The 14,662-nt window shown below is 38.9% G+C and overlaps 1 protein-coding gene across 4 annotated transcripts in view; it reads right to left on the reverse strand.

Annotated features, from left to right (window-relative positions):
• Positions 1-14,662, reverse strand: part of HECW2 (HECT, C2 and WW domain containing E3 ubiquitin protein ligase 2) — a 180,066-nt gene that overhangs the window by 18,686 nt on the left and 146,718 nt on the right. For all 4 annotated transcript variants that reach the window (XM_032114226.1, XM_032114225.1, XM_032114227.1 and 1 more), the window contains 5 exons: positions 12,778-12,887; positions 9,189-9,309; positions 7,016-7,129; positions 3,258-3,410; positions 1,113-1,211 (listed from right to left, as the gene is read on the reverse strand). In XM_032114226.1, coding sequence (XP_031970117.1) covers positions 1,113-1,211; positions 3,258-3,410; positions 7,016-7,129; positions 9,189-9,309; positions 12,778-12,887 — 597 coding nt within the window. The remainder of the gene's footprint in view (positions 1-1,112; positions 1,212-3,257; positions 3,411-7,015; positions 7,130-9,188; positions 9,310-12,777; positions 12,888-14,662) is intronic.

Consider the following 14,662-nt stretch of genomic DNA (forward strand, 5'->3'; position numbering starts at 1 on the left):
TCTTAACTCCTTAAATCCTTTCCTGTGAAACAGGACAGTGGGGCTATTCATTAAGCAAGGTGCAGGGTTACCTGCCTGCTTCATTCCTGGTCAGCATAAAGCCAGAAGTAAGCCCTGCACTTGCAGCTGGATGCTCAAGAAGTTTTAAGTGACATCCTGCAGGAACAGCCCCTGTAACATCAAAGCTGATGGATTGGACATCATGTCCCATCTGCAGAGACAGTCTGGATGGCTCATCAGTTCTGAGTAAAGCAAAAGTTCAGGGCTGGGATGGGGAAGTTGCGTGACTTAGGCTGTGTACAAAGGTGGCTGCCCCTCATATTTAATTTTACTGTTTAGAGAATCACCAAGTTAAACAATTTAATTTGGCAGCCACACAAAGTCCACCTGGGGTAAATCCTCATTCTTACTAAAATGATGCTGCTAGCATTTAGGTATTTTTAAAATATATGTGCAGTAGGAATGGATGAATTACTCCCCACTACTCGAACATGCAATGGAAGGAAAGGAAAGGAAAAAAAATGCTTCCAGACTTCTCAAAACCAGCTTTCAAATAAAAAGTAAAGCACCTTAAGTTCATTATGTCTTAGGTTCCAGACACGCTGAGCAAGCACAGCTCTCATTGTTTCAGCCAGAACAGAAGCAGTAGTTCTGGAAACCAAGTCTGAAGTATATCAAAGTACAGCTCCTCAAAATGGAGATTGCCAACAATCAGTCTACCTCTGAGAATGGATGGTGCAGTCTAAGTTATGAAGTGATTCATATCTTATCCTGTGAGTCACTACGTGACAAATGAATAAGAACTCTATTAATATTTGGAACAAGCCCACAGCATTTCATTGTACATCTTCAAATCTAAGATTTTGTGGAAGAAAGCTGGTTACAGGGCTAAAACAAAACATGAGGTTCTCATACTGATCAGAAACAACATTCTGAGGTAGTGGAAACAAGGAAATTTTTCAAAAAATTCATGAATTGAAATCAATTTATTAAGTTGGAAATAGTGGCCTGTCTCCTTTGTCAATCAAACATCATAAATAATCCATACACAAAATGGCATCATTGATGGGGAAGGCACCAAACAAAAGAGGAGACAGAACAATGCTACTCACATTCGGAGGAGGGCTTTATAAAAGGGTCTTGTAAAAAAGGCATCCAGCAAATACTGATGTATCAGAGCAAGACCAAGAATTCGACCACTAAACCTGAACCTGGAAGAGAAAGAGTTACAGTTGTGATACTGAAACTTTGTGGTTGGTACACAGCTCTGTCATCAAAACTTGCATGTATTTCCAAACAGCATTATTAAATCAGACAGCTATGTCTAAATTGTGGTATTTTTTGTTTAGTTCTTGGGTTTCTTTAACATTCTCAGTCAGGCACAGGAAAAATAAATTTAAAAAAGCAATTCTGCAGGGTGTGGAAAATCCCTCAGATACCTAAGTTACAATTGCTCAAAAATGTAAAATCCATATTAACCCAATGAGCCCCTGCTAGAGCAGCCACTTTATAAAGGCATTATCTCCCAAAATGAGAGCCACTATTTTCATTTCACACCCCTACAGGATTAACTTGTTTTCATGTTATAGAGAGGCCAAAGATTTTTCTACTTTCCCAGCCTGACAGTTCATGCTGCCTGTCTTTCCTGCTTACAGTGGCTCCTTGCTCCCTCTTCTGACTGTGGTTAAGGAGTTCTATGTATATTTTCACAAACAGTGCCTGAAAATTTTATTATGTATTGCAGTGCTCTCCAGCCCTATGTCAACAGGATCTAAATCTCCTTGTCTCACCTCTCTCTTTCTTCCCCTATTATCTTCATTTTGTTGGATATGTAAGGAGGAAGTTTGCCAGGGTTGAGACCAAATGACAGCAACCTTGAAACAGGAGGGTCTTTGCTAATATTCCCGTGAGAATCAAGATCCATTGTGAAAACTCTTCCACAATTCTAGAACTAGATTAAAGTCTAGTGTTTGTTTTCAAAGAAAATGTTTCTTGAACTTTCTGTTTATGTATCCTTTACAACATTTTTGTTCTTGGAAAAATTAGGGCTTTATTATACCTGCTTGTACAATGTTTGCAAGATGGGGATGTGACATGCAGGGCCTTCCTCTTTCCATGCATAAACTGCTTGTCACAGCTGCATTTTCTGAATTCCCCCTGGGGCTGTACAAAACCAGCATTCCCTGAAAGAGATCAGGGTCATGCCTCCTTCATTCCCAAGGTCTCTGGTCCAGCACTGCCGAAGCCAGGCATGAAAACAAAATGCTGGCAGAAGCTGCATAGCACATAAAGGTTTTCTCTCACCTCTCTGCCAGGCTCTTCTGCCTTTCCTATAGAGCCTATGCCATTTACTGTTGAAGTATTGGAGTTCAACAGGCAGGTTGCTTCAATTAACTGAACTGCCAATAAGTTAATTTTCTGTTCATTTGTAAAATTAGTAATGAAATTCCCCTCTGATACTCATTCTTCATAACTGGCTTTCAGAAAATAACTCAGTACATATCTGTTCTAAAGAGATGAGCAGTTGTCATTCCACTATTAATGTAATCCAACTACTTACACAGCAGAATTCTCTGTTAATAGTCACAGCACAGCTTTACAGATTTATGGTGATGCCATAGCTTAAATCAACTGAGGGTGATTTAACCTGGCTTATAATTGTGAAAATGAGATTATGCAAAAATCCTCGATAACTATTTTAGAAGCATGGGTCTATGTACAGACTGTTTCAAAGCTGAATGATCAGCAGTCTTCCCCCTACCCCCAATTAAGACATCACCACAGATTTCCTTCCAATAGGTATGTCAGGGTTTTTCCACTGAGGAGATCTCTGTACTCTTTAGGAAGACTCAAACAAATTAAATACAGTAATACATGCCTGAAATCTCCCTTAATCTCCTTAGCTGACAAAAAGTCAGTGTGTTACTATTTTTTCTTGTTTTTTTCCTAATACACAAGAAGTTAATATTGCTTTCATGAAATGACTGCTAATGTACAAGAAATGCAGGGAGTTGTGCTGTGAGACAATCCCATGGTACACGTTCCAAATCATAATTTTGCTGACCTTATGAGAAATAAGATCATTTAAAAACCACAAGAGAAACCAAAATCAGGGAAGTCTAAAGAAATGCAATTATTTTGCTGCTGGTTAAAAAGACTAGATACCATGTTACATGTCTGAGCACATTTGAGCAGCTGTTCTACAAGTGGGAATAACAGAAAATGTATCTGAAAAACAAAAAGAAAGTAACTCTTACCACTCATGGTGATTGTCTACAAAAGCAGACATGGGACTTATTTGTACTGTGTAGGTATCATTGGCTGAATATTCAAACAAACCATAATATGGATTGAAGAGCTCCCTGGACACCAGGAAAAAAAACTCTCTTGATGGTCCACTGTAGTCCAACCTTTAAAGAGAAACCTGACATTACTATGAAGAAAGAAACACTTTTTTGAATCTACATTCCTTGCACTATATTTCGATTAAAATTTCGTAAGATTTTAACCAGAACCCTTAACCATGCAGGTTGCCTAATGCCAAAGTATGTAGAACTCTCAAGGGACTATTCTAAAATGGAACAGCTTGGAGGACTGGAATGAAGTCCTCCATGTGGGCTGCTCTCAGAAAAAAGCTTTGGCTCCAGCTGTAATGGCCTCTTTGCCACAGGAATATAACCAAATAATTGGGGGTGGCCAGGGTGGGGAGGAGGAAAATCATGAAAAGAGCCAACATCAGACTTATCTGCATCTGACAAATTAACAATGAAAATAGACAATGGTCATATTTTGTCTTTGCAGACTTTCAACCACAGGACAATTTGAAGGATAATATTTCTGTTTTCCCTAGCAATATAATCTGAGACTACTTCAGTGATTTATGTTTCTTGGTCTAAATTTTCTTGTCTGTCTTCCAAACTTGAGTGCACTTAAATGTCTTTTGGAGAGTGCACTTCCTTTGTTGGTTTTTTTTTTGTTGTTGTTGTTTTCTTTTTTCCCCCCCTATTTCAAGATTCCAGTACTAATGAATCTAAATAACCCCTTCTTCCTGAACGATAAACAAACTCATTGCTGACAATGCACTGAGACTGAATTGTGACATTATTCTGCAGGTCACCAGTGAAATGAATTAAGTATGATGTTAATGCTCTGTTAGAGTTGGAGAAAAGTAGGGGTTTTCCAGTGGGGAACAGAGAATATTATAACCCTAACAAAGAGACAGAAAGATACATCTTTTATAGAGAAAAGATTTAATATTTGACTCAAGCACTAAGACGATGCACAGACAGAAGTACCACAGAGAAGGTCAGCTTTCCCATAGAACTTCTGCTGGGAATGTTTTGGCTCATAAACTTTTACAGAAGACAACCATAATGAGAGTTGTTTTTGAGGATGAAGCTCTCAGGAAGGTAAAGGCTGAGTGCCATTATCAAGCTGAGGACAAACCCTCTTTCCCCAGCTGAATAAAAAACATTTTCCCTTCAGTCACTTGGAAGCATTTCACTTCTATTAAGCTTCAGCAGTGAAGTACTGAAACAGATCCTTACCCTGGCAAGAAGTGATAGATTCCATCAACAAATTACAAAAAAAAAATAATCAAAAATGGTTTGATACCATGGACAACTGTTGGATCTTAATCTTGGCACAAATATCAAGTAAAGGGTCATCTGGAAGGCTCTTGCAAACTTCTGGGATAATCAGACACACTATGAAATCCTAAGATAGAAAGGAAACTGTGTGCTTGACTATCAGCCATTTCATACAGCTCCCTTTGTACACAGTTACTGTGAGTCATGTTAAATTAATCAATCATGAGAGTCCTGCACTGCCAGTCAGATTTATCCTACAATTAAAGGCTTGGCACAAGGGCGAGAAAACTTCATACAAGAGGTATGCAACCACACAACAGCTGCAACTGTGGGGCATTTGGATATTCAGGAGAGTAATATGTTGTTGGCAACATGACTCATGTCTCCTAGGAAGCACCATTAATACTTCAGATTTACCATTCTTAAATGTAAAGCAGCTTCTCCTAGTAGTTCACAGAACTTAGGAAAAACAAGGAACTGTATTCTTTCCATCTAAATTTTGGTAATGTATCACCACATGAATTATGAGTGTATAAAAACCATTAGATGAGCATCACAACTGATGAGTGTAGAAACTGAAGGTTTGAGGAAGATAAACATTATGAGACTTATAATAGAAATCACTTGAACAGCAATAACCATGTCTGAGTTGCCCCACTTACACTAATAAATCGATAATTACTAAAATGTTGTATTATGTAAGGATTTCCTTACCCATTACTTGACGACTTACATCTCTCTACCATGAGGAAAAAAAATGCAAAAGCAAACCCCTACTTAAAATCTTAAAAAAGGAGGAGCAAATAGGAAACAATTAACTTTCAGTGTTCCTCCTCTCCTCCACCCTGACCTGTCTTTCTTCACCTGGCCAAATGAGTAGTTGGATGTGATAAATATCCTTGCACCATCTCTGATGAAACAATACTGTTTGCACACATCCTTTCTTCATTAAAAACACAAATTTGTAAATAAAGGATTGACGTCATTTTAATTTGACTTTGCTCTTAATTCTTTTGCATTAAGGCTAGAGTCTTGTGTAAAGCTGGATATAATGGGGACAGGATGTGTCACCCCCATTTCCAGGTCACTCTTCATGTTGCTGAGTGGTGAAATGCAAAAGTCTGACGTCTGATGAAAGGAGACGGTGTATCTGAATCCATCTCTATCTCATGTATGATTTTAAAAATTTCCCTTTCATTTTTAAATCTGAGTTGGGGCTGTAGCTGTGAAAGTAAAGGCTGGTAGAGGCTGTGTAAAACAGGCCTCACTCCTGCATCCCCACCCTCCTCTGTCAATGCAGTATAATCTCATTGTGCACCAGCCTTGCCATTCCAGTTCTGAGTTTTTCCTCAGACAGCGTGGTGATATTATTTATATGAACAAGTCCACACTTGGCTCTCAGCTGACAACATTCTCTATTTTAAGACTTCACTGTGTCCTTATTAACACTAAGTGCTTCAGAGTGAACTTTAAACAAACAACAGGATTTAGGGGTTTTCAAAGACATATTAATTTTATCTAATCTTGTAAGAGATGTTTCTATTACAACTTTGCATTTTAAAGACTCACACATTGCATGGCAATAGCACACACTACGGCATTCCAAGAGCTGTGCTGCAGTTTTCTGAATATCATGGAAGAAAAGTTTGAATGTATTTACAAACACATTCATGAATCTTATCAACAACAGGCAAGTAAGCTTTAAGACCTGACAAAGGGGGTACAAATCAAGACACAAAAGCAGCAAATAGTGCTTTGTTTCAGTTTCACTTGCAAAGGAAATCTAACCACATCTTGCTTCGCAAAGCACATCTCACAACCTGTAACACATTAGACTTTCATTAGACACAGACTGAGTGTTCTCTGAATGTGACTTTGAAGTGTCAGGAATATTTGGGGTTTTTTTGACAACTGGCAACAGCCCAGTTGCTTTTATTTGTGATGCAGGCCCTGGCCTGGAGACGCAGTATGCACGTCCTGTAGCACTGAGGGCTTTCTGTTTCCAGTGCCTCAGACAGGAGCTAAATCAAGGACGGAGCCCATAGCCTACTCTGGAAGCACTCTCCCTCCAACAAATAGCAGCTGTCTTTTAATAAGCCCTGGAGACACAAAAGCACTGAGAGAAAAGAAACATGAATAACACAAGAAAGTTGTTTGGTTTTTAATTTGCTTTCCCAGCAACATTCTGAAACACACACCAACTATTGGGAAAATTCACATAAGCACTCACTACTTCTGCAAAGGCAGGGTATGTTACATTGCAAAATGCTCAAGAAGCCATCTTGAACAGCTGTATGTTCTAGGCTTGTGTATGTGGCATTTCCTGACTGCAGTCCTTCCTCTTTGCACTCTAGACAACAAGTTTGGCGAAACAGGAGCTGCAAGACACAGTTCTCAGACCACAAAGACTTCCCTGTTCTACTCACCCTTCTTCCCCAACGAACGTGACATAGAGTTTATTTCTCTGCAGGTCTTTTCTTGAGTAGCCCATGATCTGGTTAAAGGCATCTTCTAGCAAGTGATCTCTCCTGATGATTAATCTGAAGGGCAAAATTATTTTGAAACAGCAATTTGTGAACATGAACCACAGTTGGAAACATCTATTTACACTGCAGGATAGTAACAGGGTGACTTCAGAGATACATGTTTCTGCTGGATAATTTTATCCAGATCAGGAAGCTCCTGTTAATCTTTCTCCTTCAACGCTCTACTTTAGATTTCAATAAAATGTCCCTTGTACAAAGAAGAGTAGTTTTGTTTTGTCTACCTTGGTTCTTCTTTAAAGTCTTAAGGGGAAAGGTCCTGAAGCTGGCATTTTCATTAAGTCTGAAATCCTTTTGTAAAGCTGGGCCCTTAAGTGAGTTTTACTGTGAGCAAGAATCTAATCTTTTCTCTAAAAATCAATCTCTTAACATGGAAAAAGGTAAAACCATGGAAAATCACAGTGTGGTAAACCCAGAAACACACATCCCAACACTATCCTTGAGTGTGTGATGGTACAAAACGTCTAGAAGTTATGACAATTTGTAAAAAAACCCCACTGAAGCATCATATGTGAAAACACAATGTACCTTCTGAAAGAAAAATTGTGAAAGTGAGGAAGTGTCATAAAGATCTAAAATAAGAGTTGAAAGAATCCTCCTTACTTAAACATGTTATCCTCTGCCAAAAAAAGTGTGTTTAATTAGTTTCCTGAAACTTCACTTGCTTTATATTCAAATACTGCCTTCTGTGTGAGCCTGTCAGATGGAAGCTGCTGCTGCAGGAAGGCAGCTGAACCCACCTCCAGCCTCCTGCAAAGCCCCTGCCGGCCCTGCAGAGCTCAGTGCCTGCACTGTGCCATCCTGCCGAGGACATGCAAGGGGAGAGCCCAGGAACTGAGCAGGTACCTGGGCAACAAGAGGACCCAGGCAGCAATGGAGCTGTGCTGGGCCCTGCTTTGAACAGCTCAGCACTGTGTGCCTGGGAAAGCAACCCAGAGAAAACTTCCATTCACATGGAAAGCTGTTCCGCTTAAAAATCTACAGTGTGACGGCAAACAGGTCAGGGAAGAAAGGACCAGAAAAAAAAGGGTGTAAGAAATGGAACAGATCTTACAGGGAGCGAATGCTCCTCACCAGTTATTTGCCCAAGCATCCAGGACAAAGCTTTCACAGATAAGGCTCTAACTGTTTATGTTTTCATTATGTTCTAGGCAGACACTGCTCAACCTTTGCCTCTTTAGACTTGTCTAAACAATATCATTTTAATCCCATTTCAGTTTTGCAAAACTTGTAACAAGTTCACATGAATGAAGTCTGAGCTTTGCACAAATTTCTGCAAAATAGGGGAAGTGACTGGCTGAAGGAAATAAAAAAAAAACACCAAAAAAAAAAAAAAAACCAAATAGAATACCTCCTTCTTATAATAGAGGAAATTATTAAATCATGTTCTAGTGCCTCATGGCTATGAGTTAGATAACTAGCACAAGACTTGGTAATTTACAAAATTTTGGAAGTATCTTGTGTTATATTAATCCTTAATATAACAGCACGTAATCACATTATTAGCAAATAAGTGAAGGAGGGAAGACCTCACTTCAAGCACTCTAGCATTCAGAGTGCTAAAATAAAAATATTAGCAGTTTTTTAAGGCAATCTTTAGAATTTAATAACATTTAATGTATGAATCCTCTTTACTAAAGAGGACTGTGGTATCCATAGAGGCAATGATGTACAAAAGATAAGCCTATCTAATTCTTTTTAGTGGAAAAAGATATGAGAAAATATAATTTTGTATCACTGGAGTTACTCTAATGGAAGAATTCAGATGCCTCCTGTTCTGCAGGCCTCTTCCCAAAGCTCTTTTTGGCACCGTATCGTTAATATTGTCTGTACAAAAACATAGATGGAGGAAACACAGAGGTGCTCAGAACTTGCTGTATCCTCTGCTATGAATCACATGCTGGCATTAGGTCTTTTATTACAGGTTTTATATTCCCAGAAATGCCTGGGTGACCGTAACATCTGCATTCCTTCTAACGGGAAGAAGCTTGTAGATGTGCAAGGCAAGACAAGCTGCCTGAAAAGAAATCCAATTCCATGAGGTGCTTCAACATACTTCAATTTCCCTGGGCCTTGTCCATATCCTTTAGTCTCCAACTTCCTGTAGAAGTTCCTCAGCTTGGCTTCAAAATCTCTTTTGTACGGAGCTGGAGCTCGGGCATTGGCACGCTGAGTACCTGCAGGGAGCAATAAGCAGAGAATGAGCAGCAGTGACATGAACTGATGAATGTCCCATCTGCTACTGGAAAGACTCCTTAATGGCAAGGTATGCATGGTATGTGTTTGGTTTAATCACCTTTAGAAAGAGTAAAAGCTGCATATCTTCAAATCTGCTTTGCATCCAAGATTTTTTGGTTGCTCACTTCCAATAGTATCATCTTTAAAAAGTTAATCTTAAAAGAGCAAATCCAGGTCAATGCAAAAGATGGATTAAAAAAACAGCACAAGCAACTAGAAAGACTTTACTTTTTGTTTGTCAAGTACACTTTATGTCTAACCTTTATAACAGTTCATATGATAAATGTTCTATTCTCTTCTGGTTTTAATATTATCAGGGAAAACAACAACTCAGGAATGAAACATAAACAGACTGGATTCTGCATTGCCCCTGTTGACTACATCAAGAGGAAGAAGGAAAATATTTGGAAATTCCTTAGCAGAAGTTTTTCCTCGGAGAAGTAACAAGGAAGAAAAATACAGGAAGAATGGAAAGACTATCAAACATAAGTATGTGAAACTTCTAACCTGTGGCTGCAAGAAACATACACGATGGTCATCTAAGAGAATTTAACTTTGAAAAACTGTTTTTGAGGGTCAATTTCTTAAAAGCAAGGAGAGGTGAGACCTGTACACCAAAAAAAAAAAAAAAGGAATAGCCTACAACTGCATGTACAAGTCCAGTATATACAAATTAGGTGTTTAGTCTGATCTATTCTGAAAATGACCATCATTAGAACTTCCACTGCCTCCCTGGATAAATTACTTCCACCGATTTGATTGCAAGGCAAGGTGCCAAGGAGGCAGTCAAACTCCCTCCCTGTGTGGCTGTGTAGACATCCCCCACAAAAAATTCAGAGGACATTTAAAATTTTTCATGCCCAAACTTACACATAAGTTGCCAACTACTTCTCTGCAACTAGTGGTCACCTATAATGCACTGAAAGCGCAAATGAACACTTCAGCAGCACTTTTATGCAGAGTTCTGTCTGTTAACTCAGTTCCCTATGCGAGTTACTTTTGGCTCCCTGCACGAAACAAAGCCAATACAGAAACATCGACTGCTGCTGTGGGGGTAGGCATGGGAACGTAAGGTTTTCAGTAATAAAGGAGAGGAGGCGCATCCGTTCTGCCTGCGAGCAGAGAGAGGGGAAGGAGAGGGGGTGGAGCCACAAAGCCTGTGGGTCTGACGGAAAAGCCAACAGCACATCCTGCGGAAGTGGGGGCTGGAAGGAGCTGCGGAGTGTATCTCTGCGGAGATCAGAGAGAGAACGAGTGAGCTCACTAATAACACTGAATGCCACTTTACAGGTCTTTAAAAGACTTGTCTGACCAGAAAGACACTTGGCACTTGTTCTGGGCTTGAAGTGAAGTGTGGGAGGAATAGTAAATATCATGGAATCGGCAGGGCTCCAGAAGGAACACAAAGGACCCCTCTGGAAAAATAGATCGTGGTCATTGATTCATCTATAGTGGTTTTCCTCTTTTACTGACAGCACCAAGAGGTTCTAAAGGTACCCTTAGCTGAAATCTCCTGAAAACTTACAGAATCTGTAAACAGCCTTTTAACTATTGGCCTTTTCCCTCTGTTTGTTTTGCTTTGGGTCAAAGTATGTACAAAAATGCAGCCACCAGAAAAAGGCAACAAAAATATACTTTGATGTTAACCCCTGAAGGAAGTTGGGTTTTTTGAAGAGTACCACAAAACATGAATCTGATAACACATTACTTCATGGTTCAGAAATCAGCATCATAATATTCTGTCAGCACATGACAAGTCCTCACTGCAAATCAGATGCATGTGCCAAGAAATTCCTGGGCACTTAAAGTGATTACTTCCACCTTGGGAACAAAAGATGTTAATGGAAGAGCTGAAAACCACCAGTGATGTGATAATCATATTTGATTTTCAAAGAGACTATATTCTAAAGCAGATATAAAGAGTTGCTTCATGACTATTCATCTTTCCCAAAAGAGAAAGTACAAGTGATTGTGACTGATCTGAACAATGGATCCTTAACACGCCACCTCGTGCAGTGCAGCACAGCCAGCTTAGCTATGAGAAAAAACAGAGCCTCCATAGAAACATGGGCTATTTACAATTTCTCATCAAAAACGTCATTTGTGCGCCAACACAAACATGCATGCTTGCAGACTGACAGGGAGATTCAATAGTCTCTCTATATTTTTCTATGAGAGAGGAGAAAGATTACAATTTTAAGGAGAATAAGACTAAAACCATCACTGTTCATCCTCTAGTATCTGCTGCTACTGTGAGTAAATGAGAATATCACACGTTAAAGACTGAATGTATTTTGAAATTACTTTGTTGGAATGAAGCCATGCCCAGCATGCTTTGGTGCATGTACCAGTGATTAAGAAATCTTAACTCTGGAAGCCAAAACTGGTTTTATTTGTAGAAGACTGCCAGGTTTGCAGTTGGAAGTAAGATGCATACATGTAGATTTCATCATTCCCTTCTTTTCAATAAAGGGAAACAGTTATATCTAAACCATATACATTCTGAAAATATTAATAAATGTGAATATTGTATTTCACTACTTCGCAGAATGCCGTAAGATCATTAAAGTCTTCAGACAGTTTCTTCACACAGATCTTACAGAGGTCCTTTGTCCAACAGCAGGAAAAGCTACCACATGTAGCATTTAATCTGGTTCCATGAAAAGGCAAAGCCTTTTATTACTGTTGGCTGGGAAAGGCCCATGACAATACAGTTCTTTTTCTGATAAAAACTTCTTGTTGCCTGGAAATACCTAGAGTTGCTTACACCTCAAATGTTCTCTATTTATTTATACTTTTGTTCTCAAATTTGTAGAAATCCCCTTAAGCCACTTCCGATTTGCTTATCTATTGTCTTGAGGAACCTAAGCACAGCGACATCTATAAACTTGGCCTTCAAATGGAACTTGTCATATTTGCAATGATTTAGTTCTGATCAGCAACTTAGTTAGAATCTGAGAGACCAGTTTCATTCCACTCTGATATGAGTATTCGGACAGCTGCAGTATGCTACGTTTTGAACTCGTGTTAAAGGATAACAAGCTGTCTTTACATAAAATTGTCCCTCATTGCCCCACATTACACTGCCATTTTAATGTACAGTTATTAGACCTATGCTTTTAATTCTCCAGGCATCAGGATGCTGGCATGAGCAGTAACTCAGTTGTTTCACATCTGTGAGAAACAAGTTTGCATGTTTTTTTACAAGTCAGAACAAAATCACAACCCCTGAAGCTGTAATACACCCAGCAAAGTATCTTGTGAGCCCATGGCAAAGGTTCAAGTTTGACAGTCAAATACAATTGTAGTTGTTGACTTTGCTCAAAAATAGGTCTAACTCTTTGTCTTATCAAGTATGAGAAGTGGTTTCATGAAGCCCCTGCAGAAGCTTTGCCTGAGCTACTTACCTGGAGAGTTCTGAGGCGAAGACACCGGCGAGCCTCTCGGGGACTGGCAATAACTAGGATGAAGTAAGGCATGTGGTGGCACATATGACATTATTTCCTCCTCAAACAAGCTGGCAAAAAGGAGCAAAGAAGAAAGAACATGTTTATTTGAATAAATGGCAGTTTTCACTTTCTAGGGATAATGCTCTAGTTATTAACCTGCTCTTTGGTAGTCACTCACCTATTTCCACTATACATACCTAGAGTGCTACAAAACATTTTACTGCCATTTCCTCAAGCATATTTTGAAAGTAGTGGAAAGCAGTAACTGCTACTTTTGTGGGACATTGCTATACATAATTGGGTATTTGTTCTCAAGGTTAAAACACAGTTAATCAGCCTTGAAAATTCATGGGCTGCCCTCTTTTTTGTTTTTTTGTATTCTCATTACAAAGGGGTCAATAACCTTATTCAGAAACATTCTAAACCTCCAGGATTAAGAATCACATCTGAACTTGTTAAGTGTAGTGAATGGTAAGCTTGTTGGCATGACATTTTATGTTTAATGACACTCCTGCTGAAACAGGTATCACATCTAGCCTGTTCCAGCTGAGTTATACTTCATGCCTCATCTATTACTGATACACAACTTTTTAGGTGACAAAAACCCAAACATTTTGCAGCCTAATCACTGCATCTGTGTGTGTATGCACACATATATATATTAAAATTTCAGTCTTTTCCCAAATTTGACACAAGCAAATCAAAAAAGGGACAGAATATCTAATATCAGAATGGATCTGGTATCAAAAGGTATGTTGAATGTGAAACACAACACAAATAAACTGCTGAGATAACATGTAAAAATTATTTTCAAAAATTGAGCTATAGAAAGAATTGCAAGCCAATCTTTTACTGTCCAACGCAATGAAAACAATATTCAAGTAAAAGATGTTTCTTACTAAGTCTGTTCACCAAACAAATACCTAGAAATTCTTTTTACCTGGATTTTTTTTAATGGATCCTTTCTGACAGTTCTTTTTACATTCACGGCCATATGATGTTTTCCTCCAAGTTACACATAGAAATCTTAAGAGGTTTTAAAGAAATAATATTTATATTTTAAAAGGCCCAAACACTGGTTTAAAATGAGATTTTTTTATAGCTGTAATTAATTTGGAGATTTAGGAACCAGAAAGGATCATCATTATGCAACCTGGTCTCAAAATACAACTACTAATGCCAATTCTATTTCACTAGATTCAATTTTAAAGGTACCCATGAATTTCTTGATGCTCTTTTACAGTGAATGAGAATACAGCATCAAGATTAAAGGGTTTAATTTTAGCAAAAAACCTGCCTGGCTTTTGGAGTTCATTAAATGAAAACTGGTAAAGAAGCAGCTTCCCATTTCTTGAAGTCTGTAAGAATATTTTTCTTTATTAAAGGGGACAATGCTTGACAGCACAGTGAAGAGGAAAGTGAGACATTAAGTAATCTAAACACCTCTCAAGTATGTGCCTTTATAAACAGGCACTTCCCAAAGCACAGAACTAAACAGATCCATTCTAAAAGTAGCACAAGGCACATTCTTGAAGAAAGGTCTGAGCTGTACCACCTTTCTAAGCATCAGGGCTGGATGCAACAGGACAATTAAAGGCAGTCTGGGCACACCTGTATAAATCACAAGCAGAGTGCTCTTGCACGTGCCTTTCGTATTGCATCGTCCTATGAAAAAGTGTGACCTCCAACTACCATCTGGAAACTGAACATGATGAAAATAAAATCTGAGCCTTGAGCTGTAGCTCACCCAGCTGCAAGTCCCAGGAGTGAAGGAGAAATGATTGGGTGACACCATCAGCACACACTGCTCCCTGCAAGGCTCCTGAGCAGCTGCCACAGCATG

The sequence above is a fragment of the Corvus moneduloides genome, chromosome 7 (assembly GCF_009650955.1).
Source record: "Corvus moneduloides isolate bCorMon1 chromosome 7, bCorMon1.pri, whole genome shotgun sequence".
Taxonomy (NCBI): Eukaryota; Metazoa; Chordata; class Aves; order Passeriformes; family Corvidae; genus Corvus; species Corvus moneduloides.